This window comes from Coturnix japonica, chromosome 7, assembly GCF_054131305.1.
Source record: "Coturnix japonica strain WE chromosome 7, WE-NBRP24, whole genome shotgun sequence".
NCBI lineage: Eukaryota > Metazoa > Chordata > Aves > Galliformes > Phasianidae > Coturnix > Coturnix japonica.
This window is the reverse complement of record NC_140669.1, coordinates 20,295,744-20,316,811: the sequence shown is the minus strand read 5'-3', so window position 1 is coordinate 20,316,811 and position 21,068 is coordinate 20,295,744. Positions and strand designations below refer to the sequence as shown.

Sequence of the window (21,068 nt, the reverse complement as noted above, 5' to 3'; positions counted from 1 at the left end):
ATATGTAGTACAGTAAATCTGCCTAGTAGTGTTACCAGTTTGACCTTTTTGGATGCTTTTATGTTGTGTGCTCTGTGCTTTGGCGGAGCAGTTAAAATTCACTGTTTATTGTAGACTACGTGGACAATATTATGAAAGATTTAAATTCTGCCTTTCTTCCCTGCCTCGTATTCCAAAACAGAAAGACTGTGATTCTTCTAAAAGTAACTACCATACTATGAAAACATTAGGAAAAAAAAGGGAGGGTGGGACTGAAATTGTGACTCTTTGGGTAGATGGGAAGTGCTTTGAATCTTCAAATTTCTTTTGAATTTTCTGAAACGCAGAATGCCTTTATTTATTTAAGAACAAAACAAACAAACATCCCCCATGCCCTAATTTTGTTCAGTAGTGAACCTGGTTTCCAGAGCAGACAGCTCGAAGAGCACAAATGAGCTATATGTAGTCTTCTAGCTGAAGGACATTTAGGGAGCTGTGTCAATGGAAGTACTTAGAAAGAAAACAAGAAACAACTTAGGTAGCTGAATGTTCTAGCAGTGATTGTGTAATAGGTGGGAAAAGCAAATGAAGCATTAAATTCTCTGAGCTAATAGCTCTTTTAAGAGAGTTAGAAATTGTCTAATGGAGTTAAATGATTAGACACAGCTGTGACAATGTGTTTTTGATCTGGACCCCCTATTACATTTTTTGCTGAGCTGCTTTGTTGGAGTATTTAAGTGTGACAAAGAGAAAGAAGCCAACTGCAGACATAAAACTCCAACTGTAAAAGTTAAGCTTTGATGGCTTCGGCAGTGCAATAACAAAACAGTCACCCAGCAGCACTCCTTTTGATTGCTGTGTTTGTTGCCAGTGGATAGCAACTCAGGGCCTCCAGAAGGAAAGGCTATGTTGAGGCCAAGTATGGATTGGTGCTGGAATTCAGGATAAAAAGTTTGGTTTTTAAGAAATCGGATTGTATGAGAAGTGCTGAGGGAACTTGCTCTTTAGTAGGCTAACTGCAACTAGCTTTAATTCCAGTATAATGGAACTTATATGATAATGGGTCATTTTTGTAGTTGTTCCTTAATAGGGACACATCCATTTGTATAGAAAGGTATTAAGTCAAAAAATGCTTCTATACTTTTTCTGTACTCTAGGTAAAGGTATTAGTCTTCGGGAGGTTGTTTGTCATCATACCTCAGTCCTTCCGCATTCCTAAAGAGGAAAAAACAGTTGCATTTATACTGGTATGGCAGTAAGCTGTTGGCACAGGTTGGTTGCTAATCAGAGAGAGGATGGTGTACAGTGCTTCATCCTGGGGCACATGCAGGCCTGATGCATCATGAATATACATTTAAAGAAGTCAACACAGAGGCTGGAATGGAAGTTGTCTCATTGTCCAGGCTAGATCGTGGCTTCAGTAGGCTTGTGGTGATGTTATGTTCTTTATTGTGAATGGCATCAGAAAAGCAAAAAAAAAAAAAAAAAAAGTTGTTTATTTAGTGCTTGGGGAGTGGAAAAGGCAAAGGGAGACATCTGATGTGAACAAATGGAGAGAGGAAAAAAAGAAAAAAGAGTGATCTTTAGGTTTTCAGGAAGGTGCATTAATATGGATGGCAAGAGAAAAGGGAGCTGAAAAAGACACAAATATTTGTTGTTGTTTTTGTTTTTTTCATGCTTGGACAACTTCATAAGAGCAAGCCACTCTAAAACAGCACTTTCTATAACCAATCAGGTGCAGAGGAGGCACAGAGCTGCCCCAGCTGTGGACATGCGAGGGAGATGGCTGAGCAAGACAGGGGTTCCCAGGACAAAGAAGCTGGAGTAGGTTATAAAGCTTCAGCTTACTTCAGTGCATGCAGAAGTATTGTGTTTATTAGTAGCTGTCACCATTTGTTTAGAATAAAATCTGACTTGCTAACCTAAATGGTGTTAAGAGGTAATGTGCCACTCTGTGTTCCAGTCATACAAATCACCTTGGTTGTTTTAGAAGTTTAACAGAAGAGAGTTAACTCTTTTAAAAAATAATGAGTATTTCTGTAATATCTATAGATAATAAGGTTGTTGTTCTACTGCAGCCAGAATATTTCTTCTGAATATAGTGAAGCATATTCCTTAATTCATCTAATTCCTAGGCTTGGCGTGAAGCCAGCACCAACAACCATGCTTTGATGCCAGTATAATGCTTCTAGAATTCATTTCTATACTGAAGACTGTATGTGGAATAAGATAGCACAGGTGCTGTAAAATTTAAGCTGGGCATTGTACAAGCTTTTCCGTTCTCAGCTTGCAAGAGTACAGGGAAGAGGGGCAACCAAAGGAGAAAGAGGGCAGTGGTGTGGGTCGCACATTCTGCCAACCTGGGGAGCGACAGGGCTCTTCCAAGTGTTAGGAGCTGATAATTAAAACACAGTTATTTAAGGAAAATGCAGAGTAGTCTGTTCAATTTCTAATAATTGGACTTACCTGCTCATTCCATCTGTTCTGCTTTCTTTTACACAAAACCCACAGGGATTCCAGTTGTTATTTCAAACTGTTATAAATGCAGCACAACTGCAAGGGAAGTAGGATTTTCTTGATCTATTTTGATCTACTTGTTTTTAAAATAGTGGGTGAAATATGCTTTTCAGTTTTTTCTATGCCCTCATTTTGGGTAAACATCAATATTTGTTCTCCATGATTCTGATGTACTAACTGTAGAGATTTAGGGGAATATTTTTGTTGAAAATTAATATTTTTATAATACAGGTTTCAAATATCAGCTTTCTCATTGTTGCCTTTGTATTAAGTGCATGCATAGACTACAATATGTAGTCCACATTGTCCTTATTGAAATGAACATCCATTAATCGTATAGCATTGGAAATGGAGAGCAATTAGACAAATATTAAAAATTCATAGACATTAAACTGATTCAAGGTCAGTCTCTAATATTTTATTGAGAAGTGGTCTGGTCTCGTAAAGATATGCTTGCTTTGCATGTATGTTTTTTATTTTACAATCCTCTTAATGTAAAAAACAACAACAAAACTTGCAACACATAGCTATATGTTTCTTTCTGATTGTAAATGAGCTATGTGTAGTTATCAACACTAAATAAGTAAATAATGGCTGGCTTCTTGGATTGATGAAATGGCAGAAAATCCATTTGTTCCAGCAGCATCAGGTTTCGATTGATTTTTTTGGTACTGATCTAATTGGTGGAATCCTACATGTATTTGAAAAGCAAACATACCTTATTTCACAGTATCTGATTTTATACAAGAGGATAATACTGAATTCTGTCAGCGCATCTTGATAATACATTTATTTTGAAATAATGATGAAAATACTAACTTCTAGCATACTGGAAATCACATTTTAATTTGCACAGGCAGAGTTATTTCTATAATCTGACTTAGTTTAGGTAAGTCATACTTGATCATGGGGAGCTTGAACTCCCCATATATGTAATTTTGTATGTTGCAGTAAACGCTTCTGGGTTTTTTGAAGTAACCACTGAAAAAGAAAACTCAGGCTGGAATGAAAATGTTTGGTGTGTCATTTTGTATCCAAATGTTGCTCTCTGAGATTAGACCTGGGCTAATACTTTCTGATAACTTGTGTTAAGATGCTTGTGCAGGGTGGCTCTTCCTTAAGGCTATTGAATAGCCATCATAAGCTCAACACCAACTCTTGCTGCCTTTCCTTGTAGCTTCTTAAAAACAAACAAACAAACAAAACAACAACAAAAACAAACAAAAACAAAACAATAACAACAAAACAGATTTGAGAATTGTACCCATTGTTATTTGCCAGACATGTATGGTTTGTGCTGTTTAAGGTGGTTAATGAGTCATTGCAAGGTCTGACTGTTCGCTCAGTTTATGAATAATGTTGAAGAATGAATTCAGTGTGCTCTCCAAGCTTTAAAAGATGCATGAGTAGCTACCTCTGGTGATAACCGTATCAACCCCGAAGGGCCTGCATCCTCATTCGTTAATGAGTTAGTTTGGGTGGTGCCCTGGGGATGCAGAAGTTCTTAGCGTTTTTCCTATTGTCAGAGGGGAACTATGCCTTATCTCATATATACCGGGGTTCTACTTCAATGTTATTTTTTAAAATAAGTTGCATTGTCTGGATAGTGAATATTTCATAGAATTGTGTTAATTTGCCAGTTGGGAACCCACTGAATGAGCAGCCTTATCTCTCCTTTACTGCTTCACTTTCAACAGACTAAAATCCCTATCAGAAGTCTCATTTATCGTAATTTCACATTACGAGAAAGCAATGTTTGTTCTATTGAATCCTGGAAAAAAAAAATTACTGACATGCTGCATTTATTTACTTTGTTTTAATGTTCATAAATATTATTAATGATATTACAGAATAGCTTTTGCTTACAACTTTTTGATATCAACACCTGTTTTTCAGAAAATCAAAATTACTTCACACGGGCTTAATGTTGTTTTAGCTGTTTGTCTTAAGCATGGGCAGGAACATATGACTCTGTAATGCTGGACAGGCTGGTGAGCTGGGCAGTAAGAAACCAGATGAGGTTTAACAAAAGCAAGTGTAAAGTCTTGCACCTGCGTAGAAATAATTGCATGCACCAGTACAGGCTGGGGGAGGACCTGCTGGAGAGGAAGCTCTGCTGAGAGGGACCTGGGTGTCCTGGTGGACGACAGATTGACCATGAGCCAGCAGTGTGCCCTTGTAGCCAAAAAAGCCAATGGCATACTGGGTTGTATTAAAAAGAGCGTGTCCAGCAGATCAAAGGAGGTGATCCTCCCCCTCTACTCTGCCCTGGTGAGGCCTCATCTGGAATATTGTGTCCAGTTCTGGGCTTCCCGGTACAAAAAAGACAGGGATCTCTTGGAAAGAGTCCAGCGGAGGGCCACAAAGATGGAGAAGGGCCAGGAGCATCTCCCCTATGAGGAGAGACTTAGGGAACTGGGTCTGTTTAGCCTTGAGAAAAGAAGGCTGAGAGGGGACTTGATCCAGGTTTATAAATACCTGAGGTGTGGGAGCCATAGTGGTGAGTCGGTCTCTTTTCAGTAGTGCATGGGGATAGGACTAGGGGTAATGGGATGAAACTACAGCATAGGAAGTTCCGCACGAATGTGCGGAAGAACTTCTTTACAGTGAGGGTGACGGAGCACTGGAACAGGCTGCCCAGGGGGGTGGTGGAGTCTCCTTCTCTGGAGATATTTAAGACCTGCCTGGATGCCTACCTGTGTGACGTGGTGTAGGGAGCCTGCTTTGGCAGGGAGGTTGGACTCGATGATCTCTAGAGGTCCCTTCCAACCCCTACAATTCTGTGATTCTGTAATTCATGTTTAGCTTATCTAAAATAACTAAAGCAGAAAGTTCCTGAATCCTTTGAACCAATAACGTTACATAGCAAAAAAGATTAATATTAATGTTGTTCACTATAGGGTGATATGTTAGGTACTGTGGTGGCAGATGTCACATATGTACTTTAAATAGAAGAGGTGATTACTTGCAATCAACCAATCTTACCTGTCATTTACAGTGAAAAAGTCACAGTGAACATGGCTGGGGCAAGATGGAGTGGGGGCATCAGATCCTAGGGAAGATTCCTAATGACATTTTTTATGGAGGTTTGTTTCACTAGCTAGGTTGCTCTATTTATTTATTTCTTTTAATTATTTTTTATGCATAATCTTATTGTGCCAATATTCAAAACTGCATAAAGGCAAGTGTTGGGTGTTGGGTTTGTTTTGTGTTTGTTGGTGGGTTTTGTTTTGGTTTTTGTTTTTTTTTTTTTTTGCAAAGCATAGGCAGTAGAGCTGAAGAGAGTTTTATTTGATATGAAAGCCTAGGTACTACCTCTGGCTCTAAGCTGTTTATGAAACTGTTTTTTAGTCTCATGCTGAATAAGTATTTCTGACAATATTCAAAACTTGCACTGACAAAATTAATAAACTATAGTGAAAGCTGTGGAGATCCAGAAAAAGGTTATGGATGAATGCATGCAAAATTCTCCCAGAACTGTTCCCTGAAACATTTCAAACATGGTCTTAAGTGTTCTGGAGTGTTGAAGGAAAAGTCTGCAAATTGAGATGACAGTGTGAAGTCTAAAAGCAGGGTGACTGTGCTTAGTGTGGTTGCAGTACATAATGAATTCAGCCAACATGTGTAAAACCAAATGGACAAGTTGCTATCCTCTCTTGAAGGGATACTTTTGGCTCAAAGCAGTGTTTGCAAAATGCTACTCTAAAAAGGTCAAGGAAGAGAGACCCCAGAACTCACCCATCCCCTAAGAACATTTGTTCTTAGATTCCTAAGTTCCTTGGCTGGGAACTATGCATTGATCTGGGTGGTCATGGCTCCATGTAGCCAAAAAGGGTCAGGCAAATCTAGGATGAAAAAGCCAGCATGGTGTGTCCCTGTGCTGACACTTCTTAAGTCTAATTATTGTAGGTAGTGGTGGATGTTAACAGATCAGATGAGATCCTGTTGATCCCCTAATACTGTGTTGGGTTACACATTAAAGGTGACCATGTGCAATCTGAAATGGATGCAGATTGCCAGCAGGATACTTTGATTTAGTCTCTCACTGTTCCTGTCTTGAGTTTGGACTTCTTGGGTCCTAGGACTAAAGCGATGTGGAAAGATATCAAGGTGATGAAAAGAGGGAATTGACTATGGCTTTGGATTTCTCTGTAGTGGCCTTAAGTGAATGCTTTTCAAGTTTGAACAGTTGTGCTCTTGTGTTTTGCTGGAATCAACACCTTTTCTGCTTGGAAAGGATGAGCAATGGCTAATAGCCATGATGCAGGCTAGCCATGTGTGCCTGTGCCATGACTGTGCTATTGCACAAAATGAGATGTTTTGACTTATCTGCTCACATGAAAGCCTGCTTTCCCCCCTCTTATACAACAGTTGAAAAAAAGACCAGTTGAGGATCTGGCAGTTTTCTGCTCACATGCCTTGTGCATAGGTAACTCTTTCTTTTATTTAATTTTATTTTTTCTAAAGGGGTAAAATAGTGCTTATACATTTCAAACTTGAAATGAACAAATGAATTTACTAGAAGTATCAGTTATTTATGCCAAAGATTCACAAGTACTTTAAAACAATCTGTGTTTGACATGGTAAATTGTATTTATCATTAAAATGCTAATGAAACGGTAAACATCTGTAAAATTTATGATGGTAATGAAGCTTGTCAGCTACATCTTTCTTGTGCCAGCATTCCAGCTTAGCCCAGGTCTGCATACAGATCAGGTGGAGTGATGGTAAGAATCAATTTGGCATTTGGAAGAAGTAATACTGGTGGAAAGTGGGTTCTGTCCTATTTAATAGGATGATTGCTATGAAGTGCTCCCCCCTGTAGTGTGGGTCATCTTTACTATTCCAGAGGCTTTCAAATGTGGTTCTGAAAATAAAACTTTAGTCCAGTTGGACCTCTGGTATTTGTTTGGCAGTAGTAGCAGTAGCAAGCTGCAAAACAGAAGTGAACAAATTTTTGTTATCAGTGCCTCCACTCATCAGTCTAGTAGGTGTGTACATTTTCCATGTGAATTCTGGATGTATCCTAGTCTGACCATGTATTGTTCTGGCAGTAGAAGCACCATGAATGGCAAAGCTAAGGGCAGATTTCAGAAGTGTTTGAAATGGTCTGTGTCCAGCTGTGGAGTACAAAGAAAAATGCTATTTTATTGCATGCTGACTGTTTTCTAATTTAAAAAAAATAATTAAAAAAAATTATGACAACAGTTTCCTATACCTCAGTTAACGACAGCATCAGAAACTCAGCTTAAGTCCGATTTTAAACTTCAGTGACAAGTTAACTATGCTGTTGCTGTTTGGTTTGTTTGTTGTTGTTTTTTGTTTGTTTGTTTTTGTTTGTTTGTTTGTTTTTTCCTGTAAAATATAATTAAAATAACCATAGCTTCATATGCAAAGAGAGGACAGGTCTTTGTTAACTCTGTAGATCTTAATTGCTTCTGAACTTCAAAGAGAAACTTGTAGAAGTTTGATGACTGCACTCTGTGGACTTTAGGTAATTGAATACAGTGTAGCTGCTGTTTGAGTACAGCTCTGAAACCTAAATTATGTAAAGCTACTGTTTCAGAACAAGCTAGTAGAAATAATCATCGCTTTTGCAGTTGAAGATATTTTCTCAGGCTAAATCCTCTGAGACACTGCATTCCTGTTGGTGCATTTTTATTTTCATTTTTTTCATTATGGATATGAAGTAGGAACTGTGGGCATCTTAGCCAGCCTTTAGCTTTTTGACATTTGTGACTCCACTTGAATAAGCTTTGACTTAATTAACTTGAGCCCAAGTCGTCAGGTGGCAGGGGCTTATGCAGGGACAGAGCACAGAGTTTAACTGACTTAAAGACTTGAAACAAAGCTTACATTTATGAAAGTACTGAGATAGCAGAGAAGAGAGAAAATATTTTCTGATAGTGTATCTCAAACATATTTTTCCTTTGAACTTGTGCAGCTCAGTTGGGATGGTGTCCAGTTCTCTTTCTGCAGTTGTCAACAACCCACCTTTCTGCTGTCTTCACCCTTTGCAGAAGAAACAGAGAATGATTGTAGCCTGCTACTCATCTGCTGGTCTGGAATATAGCATTTATTATGCTGCAGCTGTGATCAAATTGTCTGTGTCTCCAGCATCTACAGAATTTGAGCTCAGGGCTAGTTATAAGTGTCTGGCTATCCAATAAATTCATGCAGACCCATCTGCCTCCTGTGCTCTTCTTCTCTCTCAGATACCAGAGGATGGGTTTGAAACAATGTCCATGGAGGCAGGATGATGAGATGAAGAAAGAGGAAAATTTCTCTGCCTTGAATTTTGCATGTCCTTAACAAAGAGGGAGATGTTTAATGGTTCTTCAGCAGCCCACATGGATTGCTTGGTATCTTGCAAACAGATATAAACAATTTGATTTTATGGGAGAAAAGAGGAAAAACTGTTTCGTTTACTTTTCTTCCCCCTCCCCAACTGGGTTTAAAAAGCTCAGGCAACTTCTGTGAGAAAAAGCTTAGTTACTGTGTCGGCTCTGCTTGAGACCAAAGAAGATCCCCAGAGGACTGTTATGTTCCTGGCTGATGTGCTGGCCACTGTGAGTAGGAGAGGGAGGTAATGATGGAGAAATTCTGTCGGGAGAGCCTGGGGGAGAGTCAGAGAATGACTCAACCTCCTGTAAAGACCGGGGAGACTTGTGTTCCAGTCTCTGCTCCAGTCTGTGCTGAATTATTTATTCAACCCAGGAAGGAGAATCTGATTTTTTTTTATTTTTTTTTTCCCTCCTCATTTTCTATTTCAGGGAGGAAAATATTGTTTGAAATCTATTTTGTATGATTTCAGGGAAAATAAAACCCTCCCATAGGCAGAGCTGGAAGCAGTATGCTAGGCACACCATTGTGTGGATAGAGTAGATAGCTAGTTGTAAATGAACGTTTGGACATCTGTGCCTTCATGGTCCTTTGGGGCCTTGTTGAGGGGGTGGCGCTCAAGTGTAACAGCTCTTGCAAGTACATTTCTGCAAAGCCCGTGCTTGTAGGGAAAGAGCTGGAAAGAAAATGTTGTTTTTCAGTACATGTAAAGAACTGAGTTTGTGTGTGTTGCCAGCTGATAATTTGTTTGTTTTCTAATATTTGTATTGCTATGTAATACAAAAGACATTCTTTTAAATCTTAAGTGAAATGATGTATGTGCAGTACCTGATAGCTACAGAAGCCATCAGAAGAAGGAAAAACAAACACATAGCTTGCTGTTTGGAAACATACCTCTGGATTTCAGCTTGCGTGTGCTGCCTGCACTAGCTGATCTAATAGGCAAACAGGAATTGCAAAAGCATCTGACTTCCATGGGCTCCCATCCTGGTCTTTTTGGCGCAGAAGAATAGTTCAGCTTTAGGAAGGATTTATTCTACCTGCCAGGGTGATTTATACACCATATGTCTCCTCTTTAGCGTCCGAGTATCCGTGGCCATAGGAGAGCACTCTGCCTCATCAGTAGTATGTGGAAATAGGTTTCTTTTAATGATATTAACTCTTGCAGAGCTGCTTTATTACCTCAGTGTGTTATTTGTTTGTGGAGGTTTTGTCAACAAGAGATAGCTATGTTGTGTGTAATGCAGAAAAGAAAATACTATGAATTGCTGGTTTTGTTTGCTCTTGGCAGGCACTACTGCACTTCCCACCCTTGTGCGTGCACCTACCCTGATGATGCAGCCTTCCCTGGATATCAAACCCTTTATGTCCTTCCCTGTGGACAGCAGCTCTGCTGTTGGATTCTTCCCAAATTTTAACACAGTAAGTAAAGGTGCATCTGCATTTAGTTTCAGTGTAATGCTTTCCAAGCCAGTTCTAACATTTCAGTATTGAAGTTGACAAACAGAACTGTGTGCTGTGCTGGTTACTGCTCCCTTGTGTGACAATCTCATGCTGTTCACAACCTTTTTGCTGTATGTGGGCCCCAGACCTGGTCTGTGGGGTGGTTGTTTGTGCACTGAAAAAGCCCCATGGCTGAGTTTTAATGAGCAGTGGAATAATTTTGAGCTTTTACCTGGGCATACATGTTTCCATGAACTGTAAAAAAGAAAAAGCTGATGTTAAAGGGAAAAAAACTGAGTAGGTAAGGCTCAGATTCTCCATCGATATAAACACATTGAGTGCACCAAAGCCACCATTTTGCATGCTGCCAATCCTGTTTCTGTGTGCAGAGCTAGTTCAGCGTGGAATGAGATGGCAATCAGTAAGTTAACATCAGCAGGAAGGAAATTGTTATGAGTCATTTCTGCTGAGTCAGTGAATGTGATTTGTTGATCCAAGACTGGCCCCTGAACTGATGAGCGCTGTGACAATCACTGTTGTGGGGAAGGGGGGCACTGCCACCACCAGCAGACTGTATTTAGCTGAGCCACTACTGCTCTTTTCCTTTGCTGACTTGCCTTCTGCTTGAAGTTTGTACAACAAGTGGATTTTTTTTTCTTCCTTGCTTGCAAGTTAATCTTGTGCTACAGCACATGGTGGTGTGGAATGATTGCACAGTAATATATCAGCCAGCTTCTCTCAAATGTCACCAGCCTATCCTGAGGTTGTACATGTATACAGATCTGGAGGGTACAGGTACTTGCATGTATACGAAGAGAGGAAAGGTACAAATCCATGTATGTTAGAAGAGCAGGAGCCAAAACTCAATACAATTTTAGAATTCTGAGATAGGAGTGTGTCTCATCTGGACATGATGCAATTCACATTCATTATCCATCATCAATACCATTGAGAATTTGGTTATTGATGTGTCTGCTTTCCAATTGCACTGGTATTATAGCTGAGCTTTTTTCATGAAACTGTGTGTAACATCTCAGAGAACATTTTCTTTAGGGATTCTGTATCTGTAGTCAACCATTATTTGCTTTGTGGTGATATTATTGAATTTCTGAGTTGTGGTAGCCTTTAGAGGCAGATTAATTTTGATATTTAGGCTGTTTTTGTTTGTAAACACTACCTTATGTTTATCTGGATTACATTCCATTTGCCTGTTTTTTAGAGTCTTTATCTTCCACACCTGTCACTTCTTTCCAAAGTTCTATGGGCTTTTAAAATAGAAGCCTGTGGCCAGTGGCAAATATTGTCTACTTCCTCCCTTAGAATTCTTGTAATTATTCAGAATCGCACTGTTATGAACTCCAGACACATTTTTAAATTCTCCTTTTGGAGGAACGGCATTTCAGTACTGTGCTATTTCTAATTCTTGGACTTTGCCATTTATCTTGTAGGTATTGATTTTCCTTAATAAGCTTTTATGATGGACTTTAATGCTCATTGGAAAACTAAATTATTTATGGTTATCTTCTGACAGGCACAGAGAACACCAGCTGTCACACACATCCTTTCCTTTTAACTTAGCACAACCTTTGCAAATAGGTTTCTGTGTTTTTGCTACTTTTCACTGTGAATACCAATAGGTGTGGGGAGATTATGTAGAAATTGTCAAAATCACTGTTTCAAATCAAATTTGAGTGAACAGAATCAAAACTTACATGACCCCTCATTTGTGTGTGTTCAGAAGTGCCTTCTTAATTCTTCCTGTGCAAAGATAGAGAATTGGAAGAGCAGCTTGACCCTTCTGCCTGCCCCTAAACTCATTAATTGCCCTGCTGATTAACGTCTTGTGAGAGACTTTGTCAGGGACTGTAGACAGCAACATCCATGGTGCGCATCACTAAGTCTCTTTGCCTTTGCTAGGGCTGAGAAAAAACACAAGCACATGCCTCTGTTCATCTTTGTCTGTATTCACTGAAGATGAGAAAAAGAAGTGTTGTTTCAAGAGGACTTATTTGCATCAGAAATGGTTTTCAAAGCTCTATCGGAAGGTGGTTTCTGATGAGTTTGGTACAACAACTAACAGGAAAACTGAGGTAAATTGTATGAGCTAGCAACCTGTTTAAAGGAGCACCCCTACTGTGTTTCCGAAGTAAGTTCTCTTCTAGATGGAAACATATTAAAAAAAAAAAAGGGCTTACCTGAGATTTCTATCATTAACAGTTTTCAATTCTGTAAACGTGTGGCAATATGGATGAAACATTGGTGCCCCCATTTTTTTTGGTGAACATATTCTGATTGCTTGCTTCTCTCTGCATGATATGCTTTCAGACAAAGTGCTGAGAATACGCTTTTTGAAAGGAAAGAAGACTATCCTAGATGTAATTTATTTTCTCGATGCAATTGTGAGATTTACTTTAAGATATCTCTGTTCTATTTTTCATGAAAACAAATAGTATTTATCTATTTGTACTCCAAGTAAATTTTTGTTTGTTCTTTGGGATTTGCTTATTATACAGCACAAATTAGAGAGGGAATGCTTGTACTGATTCTCTTGGATATATTCCTTGGTCCCTTAGTAAAGAGGTCATTTTGTTTGAGTGGATCAGCTTATGAGTGCAGAACAAAGGACTCCAAGCAGTGAGGTTTTGCTCTGTTCTTTCTGGGCTTCTCAGAGCACCCACAAATAGTTTTATCAGGGCAGAACAGGTGTGACCAGTCTCTTACTGTCTGAACATGAATTGCTGCACAAAAGAGCACTCTCAGAAGCACTGCAAGCAGCAGATCTAAAGGGGGCAGCATGCTGTCTCTGGCACCAAGTTTTGTAAGCTCTTGCTCAATTGCTCATACTTCTCTGTCTAAAATGCAGAATTTGAATCAAATATTGGACTGATATTACTTAGAATAGCTTTATTTGTAGCAGAAGTAGATCCATCTTTGTAGGGAGTTCCCTGAGTGGTACCTCCAACTTGGAAAGGATGCTGTGCAATAGGGTATTGATAAATACAGCTCTATAGCATGCAAAAATAACTTCAGTGGTTCCTTACCATGTAACTTCTTGTTTGTTGATTACACTTTAAGATCTGTGAGATTTCAAAGTCAAGTACATAGTTAGTGAAAATGAAAGTTAACATTACTGTACAGTTTTAATTAGGTCCCCTCATTGTGCTTCTATTATAGTGTAATCTTGAATTTTACATACCCTGGATTTCACCACATGGCTTCATTCATTGTGTTCTTCTTTCTCCCTGAATCATTTTCTTATGTCATTTGTCTTGTAGACCGAATGAGGGAAAATGTGTTGTGGTTACATCACAGATGATTATCACTGTGTATGTGCTAAAGTGGTTTAAAGCAAGAGTTTATCTCACAAAGCAAACTAAAGGATTGCTGCCTGTATCTCCCTTTGAGGGTTATATAGGCCTCAGGGAAAAAAAGTCTGAAAGCTACACGTTCTACCTTGCCCTGAAATGAGAGTAGCACTGCATGATTCAGTCAGGAAGTGCAGTCAGGGACCTGTCAGTCTGCACAAAAGCAATGTCAGCAATTTCTGAGATTCTATCATCATAGAAAATAATCAGCAATTCATATGCTTCCTTCTAAGTTTGTTATGGCCTCAGGGGTAATAAAAGATTATACTATCTCTTGTAGCATTCACATTAGCAAGATATGTCCCATCTAGCTAGAACAGGACTGGTTTTTAAATGCCCATTTGTACTTTCATCATGGTTAACATGACCCTGTTGCTGCTTCATTGCTTGTTCTTCAAACAGAAGGCTCTGCTAAGTCTTTGTGTTAGACTTCAGGTCTCCACTGCAAAGTGAACCAGAAGTATTTCACATCTGCCAGGGAAAGTGAGCCAGCTGGAATGGGCTGCAGAAAGGGAAGGAGTAGCTGACTGGTAATGTGGTCAGATATCTCTGTCTTTCCTCCATCATTAGCCTTGCCTGGACAAAGTATCCCTGGCCTGTCCCCAAGAGTATCAGCAGAGACTAATTTGCTCTTTCCTCTCCTGCACTTTAAGTTATGTCCCTCATTTTCAGTTTCTGCCTTTTCAGTTCTCCTTTGCTCTCCCTGATATTTGCAAGGCCCCTAATCAAGCAAATTAGAATACAGTACCTTGTATTGATGGCTTCTTGCCCTGCACCAGGAGCCTCTCCTGCTTCTGGTCCTGCACTGAGGTGCAGCAGCTTTCAGTTTACTTTGCAAGATCTGCATATCAGCCCCTGCTGCCATGCCAGAGCACACTCCAGAGCCTCTGCCTTGTGTACAGGTGTGGGCTAGAGGTGCAGTCAGATGACTGGTGCCAGCCCACTGCCCTGTACCCTTGCTGCCTGTTCATGGGCTTTCATTTCCCCTTCTCCCCTCTGTATGGTGCCAAGGTAGCAGGGTCTGCTTCGTTCATCTCCCTCAGAAATGTTTGGCTTCAGAGAACATGTGAAATTTCACAACAGTGATACCTTTCTGGTTGGATATTAGGACAAAATTATTCTCAGGAAGAGTGGTAAGGCACTGGAATAGGCTGCCCAGAGAGGTGATAGGGCCACCATTCTTGGAGGTGTTTGAGGATAAGGATGTGGCACTGAGAGCCATGGGTTAAGGTGTATGGTAGTGATGGGTTGATGGTTGTGCTTGGTAATCCTAATGCTCTCTTCCAACCTTAATGATTCTATGACTATTTGATTCTTATCCTTATCCTCACTGACAGAGAACACAGAAATTTAAGCAATTAACTTAAATGTTGAGGAGTAGCTGACACTATTTTTCTTGTTGATATAATATTAGCCTCTGTATAGTTAATGCAGGCCCACAAGGCACTTCAGGTTTTCCTCTGCTCCTTTGTGGAGCACTTAGAAATGCTCCTCCTTCACTTTCAGTTATTCTGGAGTCTGCATAGGTTGTGTTTTCCAGATCATAGCCCGAATCACTGAACTACATCATGAAGAATTAGCTTGCTACATGTTACAAAGGGGGAAGAAAAAGAGACCATTTTATGTTTTCTGAGGTATTTACTGGTGAGGAGGGCAGAGGCTTTGGAATTCCACAATAAAACCTGAACAATTGAGACCTGTGGATAGATGTAATTAGTTCAGCAGCTTTATTCCTTACAGTACTGCAATTTCTGCAGATAAATCCTAGCAGTCTCTACATACAAATCCCAAATCCTCCAGAATGTCTAGTCCTCAGCGGCATGTTTCATCTGCCTTCCTAGAAAGCTGGGATTTAGTATCCCTGACACCTCTGCCATTATTTATTCCTTCTCCCAGTCAGCATAGGGAATGGCTAAGAAGCCGTGGTCATCTCTGAATTCCTTACTTAAGTTAGTAGCCTCATTATGGCACGAGGAAGCCCTGTTTAAAGTGAGAGGATTGTTAGCCTTAAATATTTTATGCATTAGACCACTGAAGGATATTTTGCAAATAAGCTGTGACTAAAACATCTATTCTCACAGCACACAGTCACAAAATTGCAATGTAAGACATACGTATTGCACCACTGTATTTATAAAGATCCCAGTAGTTTCTAATTACAAGGTCTCTTATCCTAAGAAAAGCTCTGGAGCAGCTTAATAAAATCTGAATTCCTGAAGTGTCAGATGAATGCAGAAGCACCTACTCATGCAGCCTGCTGGTTACTCAGTGTTCCTGCCCTCTCTCACAGCTGCCTCGAGCTCTCTGGGAGAAAAAAAGGATTACTGAATTCATTATTATTTAATAAATGACAAGAATTTAGCTAAGAGTTAATGCCTGTTGCACGCTCTTTATGTGTGTGTAACTGCTGGCCTTTCAATTTAGATGCCCTCTTTTTTATGACAATTTAGAAATAGCACACTACAATTTAAAGTCATAACATGAGGCTTGTCTACTGTTAGCATGCCTGAGAGCTGCTGGTGCCCAGCTCTGAGGCAGTGACCAGCCCATTTCAGCTGCCAGAGTGGGGCTTATTCTAAGAGCTGGGCTTTCAGCCCACTCTGCTGTGATCACGGCCTGTCTGGTCCCACAGTGAAGACAGACAAAGCTCAGATGCTTCCCCAAGTGAAGGCTGTGGAAGGAGAGCAGTCTTTCTTGTTCATGTATTAGAAAAGACGGGTTTCTCCCTTTGTCTGCTTTGCATCTCATTCACCTGGATTTAGAAACAAAACAAACACATTATTATGCGTTGTTTCAGCAGGTTTGATGGGAAATAATGTTCTTTTAGAGATGCAACCAAATGCTGTGGGGTTTTTTTTGTTTGTTTGTTTGTTTTGTTTTTTAATCAAAAGAACTGTGGAGGTTGTTTGTGTCATGTGTGGTACTGATCAAAACACCCTGAAGCCAGAAACATCATTATTGATTTTTGTATGAAGAAAGTCTATTATTTGTTACTGTGGAGAGCAGGTGACAGTTGTCAGCTAAAATTATGAAATTTTCAGTTCTGAGTCATTTCTCATTTAAGTTCATCCATTTCATATGCTTATATTCAAATGCTTATATATATATATATATATATATATATATATATATATATATATATATATATGGTTATATATATATGAAATCTAACCCCCCTTTTAAAATACGTATCTTTAATATGTGGAAGGTAACAGTACTATTTCATTTTGGAAGAATAGTCTTGTGTTCTTTTTCTCTCCTGTTCATAGTATTGATTGAGGCCATGTATTTGCCTCTAACCTCTCTTAGCAGGGTTCAGATGTGTAGAGGAAATTAAGATCTACCTAACAGGACACCTCTGTTTCAAGTGATATTGCTGTTCTGGAATAGGCAGGGAGCAAGCATACTGCTAGTAAAACCTGAAGCAGACATCTAAGAAGAAAAGAGTGAGGTCTAAGGGCTCAAAGAAGAAAGCAAAAATCAGAAATCTTGCTCACCTCACATCTAAGCTACCTTACTATCTAAGCTTTTCTGGCTGCTACCTCTTAAGCTTGAGTCTTTTGGCAGAATTCTATTGGAAGGTAATGTTTCCTATTATTTTACCTATTCAGATTGTTTTATTGTCAGATGGTAATAGATAGCATAAAAAGAATAGTTTTGTTCTCTGGGTATATTACAAGTTTTACTGTATCTGAAGGCAATATGTATTTCTGGTAGTGTTATTCATTTAACTTAACACAGCCAAATATTCTGAATAATAGCAACAACCTTAATAAACAGGAGATATAGAGCATCTTCCACCAGAGGACTTTGAATAGCTGTAAACATGTAATTTGGACCTTTCTGCTTTCTTTGTGAGGTTGAAAATAATTTTATCCCCATTTTACAGGTGAATAATACAAGTACAGTTGAAGTCGGTAGAGTCACAAAGGGGTGGGAAATTGCCATATCGCTAAAGTATTTATTTGAGCCATTGGGTTTCTACTTTATTGTGTTTTGGTTTTTTTTCTCAGATTTGGTCTGTCGCTATTTCAAGAGTTATATTTATTATAAACAGAAACTTCCTGAATACTTCATTGTCCAAGAGCATATTTGGAAACTCAGTCCTTTTAGGTATCTGTATCATCACTGTGATGATACCAGATTTAGAAGTTTTTATATGTGTAATTAATTGTGCCTCACCAATTCCTTCTGTGAGTTAAGCCTTTCTATAGGCATCAAATATTGTAATTCACAGTAATTTTCACAGTAATTCTCTAATTCACAGTAATTTCTAAATCACAATGGCATTTCATTTTTGGAGAAGTTTTTTTTAAGGCTTTCTTAATTATGATTTTATCAACGAGGGTTTATTTTTAATGTGCAGTAAATATATCTGAGTGAAGAGAAGGAAGGGTGTGGGGGGGGGGGAGTAGTCATAGCACTGAAAAAAATGAATTAGAAGATGTTTTCTCAGTAGCCTTTTGATCTCTATGCTTATGCATGTTATGTGGGGAGAAAGGGAGGAGAGAAATTACTCACATTACGTTTGTTTTTTTTTTTTAATTTCTTGATTTAAACTAGAAAATGCACAGATGGAACAAACAGAAGAGTAGAAGATCAGAAGAACCCTGGTTTTAAGTCAGATAATATAAAATGGTTTTCTTTTTATTTATGTTGATCTAAGCCACTATTTTGCACTGGTTTAGGAGAAATAAAATTCTACCAATAAGGCCAGACTTCGTCCTTGGCCTCAGTGAGCTTGGTCAGACAAGTTCTTGCAAGTTAAATTTTTTAAGTGAAAACCTGACTGAAAGCAGCCTCTGCTTCAACACAGGGCTCCCAGCTGTGGAGCTTGAGCTGACTACTTCTCTCTGACTAGGTCAATATACAGCAAAATTGTTTGTGTTAGCTCACCAGATGGATAAATGAGCCTGTCAGTGAAATGTAGAGCTGGGCTTCCCAAACTGATGCTGAAGCAGGAAGATTAATGCATTTCTTGTTTGAAAAAAAAAGAAAGATTTAATTAAGTAGGTAAAGACAGAGTATATTTGAGCATACTGTTGTCACTTCTAGTGCCTATACTTCAGTGACTTATTGAAAATCTGAAGAGGAGTCAGAGGAAAAACTAACAAATGAATCAAGGCTTTTATAATGAGAGGCTTAAGACATTCAGCTTACTTGGTTTATCAAAGAGAAGGTTAAATCCTGATCTGATTGCAGTGTACAAGTACCTCTGCACGCAGACATTAGGGTGCCCTTTAATCTAATTGAGTGAGACACAACTAGATGGAGTGCTTTGTAACAGGCAAAGCAAGGTGTGGATGTTAGCTGTGGGAATACTCCATTATGGTCCTTCTCCCCCCCCCCCCCCCCCCCAAAATTTAGGTCTAGTTGACCACACATTATCAGATTTTGTCATAAGAAAGGCTGAAGCTCTCTAGTTTGTAAAATTGTCATGCTTTTTTAGAATTTTTTATGTTTTATTTTTTAAGAAATCAGATGTAATGACTTCTTCTAAACTAAAATAAGCCTTTAAATTACTGTAGACAGTGCTTTCAGTATTCTTTGTGATTGCAGATACAAGCACAGAGAATCAGAAATTGTCCTTCTTCGTTTTCCTGTGTGAGCTAGACTTTGAAGGGGAACATACAAGAGGGTAGTACAATAGGGGACTTTGCATTATGCCATGGGAGTAGGCATAAGGAAGAGCAGCCCAGCTGCTAGTGTCAGGAGACAGAAAATCAGTGTCCCACGTCCTGGGTTCCAGCCCTGCAGCTCTGTTGGCAGAAATAATGTAGAATTTTCAAAAATAAAATTAGTTCCACAGTAACCTCTAAAAGGAAATTGATGGAGCTGAATTTATTAATATTTCATCTCTTTTAATACATAAAAGGCTGTTCCCAGCTCTGGGACTTGTACTAAAAGTGATGTTGAAATGTAAACTCTAAAGGTTTCTCTTTCCTTTTTTATTTTTTAAATACCAACTGTTATTTCAACAACTTTTCATGGGTATCTGCAGTATCTGACATGTTAGCAAGTGAATTACAGCAGGATTTTTGTTTTTCTTTAAAATGCCTTTGGGCTGATCTCCCTGACTAGTGATAGTGTGCAGGGGTCACGGCTCTCACAACCACCGTTTTCCTTCGGGAAGCTGGAGCTTGCTGCCAAATTGATCGAGATGTGGAGAGACAAACAGTGACGAGTTGTATTCAGGGAGGTTTGTGTTCAGGGTACAGTGTTCCTATGTTTTGGAAACCATGTGGGAGGGAAGTCAAGTATTAGTCCCTGAGGTCAGACATGTCTCAAAGGATGCAAGAAGTGCAAGCTTATGTATGTTTTCACTTGGGGGAAGGCATCTACTCCTCAGAACATCTTTTTTTTTTTTTTTTTTTTTTTTTTCATTTTAAAGAGAGAAAGATGGCAGACTTTCTTGATAAAATCATGGACTTGTTCCAACACATCTAAGTTTGGTTTTGACTTGAACAAAATCCAAATTTTATACTGTATGCAAATGCATAATGTACAATAACAGTAATAGAGATGGTGGTTTGTTAGTCAGCAAAAAGTGTTTAAAGCAACCCTCACTTAGACCACAGCATTACAACAAAAGATTATGTTGTCTTCTAATATTATGTATTCTAATTAAATATTTGTCTCTGAATCAGCTGTAAGCAATCTGGAAAGAGTTCTCTCCTGTCTCGGTAACTGATCATTTTGTGATAGGACAGGGAGAAATGATTCCAAACAAATAGAAGGAAGATTTATAAGGAAAAAACATTTTTACAAGGATAGAGAAGCACTGGAACAGGCTTCCCAGAGATGTGGTGTAGACCCCATTCCTGGAAACACTTCAGGTCAGGCTAGACAGGGCTCTGAGCAGCCTGATCTAGTTGTAGGTGTTCCTGTTCATTGCAGGAGAGTGGAACCAGATGGCCTTTAAACATCTCTTCCAACTCATATGATTTTATGATCATTTACATCTCCCTGGTTTGTTTTTGTTTGTTTTTTGGTTTTTTTTGAACATCCAAATATTGCAATTAGTGAGGTAGTGTTTGCATGCTTGCCATATAGAAATACATCTCTTGGATGCATTCTGTGCTAGGTGAGCCGGGCTGAAATGTGGACAGCGTTGTCCGAGTTCCTATACAAAAAGTCAGTGGTATGCATCAGCAGAGCTGCCTTGGCTGTTCCTAGTAATGCAAAAAAGCAAGGAAATGTGAAACAGTGTAGTGTTCACTTGAGTGGTGAACCGCTGTGAGCATTAGCCCAATGAGAAATACTTTCTCTGATGTGACGAAAACAATGTTTGCCAAGTATATCTAATGTTGCACCACAATGTATCTAGTTTTACAGTGAGCATTTTAAGTATGTGCTCTGTGTTGAGTACAGCTGTTTACTTCCATAACTGCTTTAGTCATCATGATGTGCACCATTCTGGTA

The 21,068-nt window shown here is 39.1% G+C and overlaps 1 protein-coding gene across 19 annotated transcripts in view; it reads left to right on the top strand.

The window, feature by feature from the left end:
* ZNF385B (zinc finger protein 385B) overlaps window positions 1-21,068 on the top strand; it is a 149,929-nt gene that overhangs the window by 90,945 nt on the left and 37,916 nt on the right. For 13 of the 19 annotated variants that reach the window (XM_085552654.1, XM_085552653.1, XM_015868379.3 and 10 more), the window contains one exon: window positions 10,130-10,260. The exons of the other annotated variants lie outside the window; for them this stretch is intronic. In XM_085552654.1, coding sequence (XP_085408780.1) covers window positions 10,130-10,260 — 131 coding nt within the window. The remainder of the gene's footprint in view (window positions 1-10,129; window positions 10,261-21,068) is intronic. 19 annotated transcript variants of the gene reach the window in all.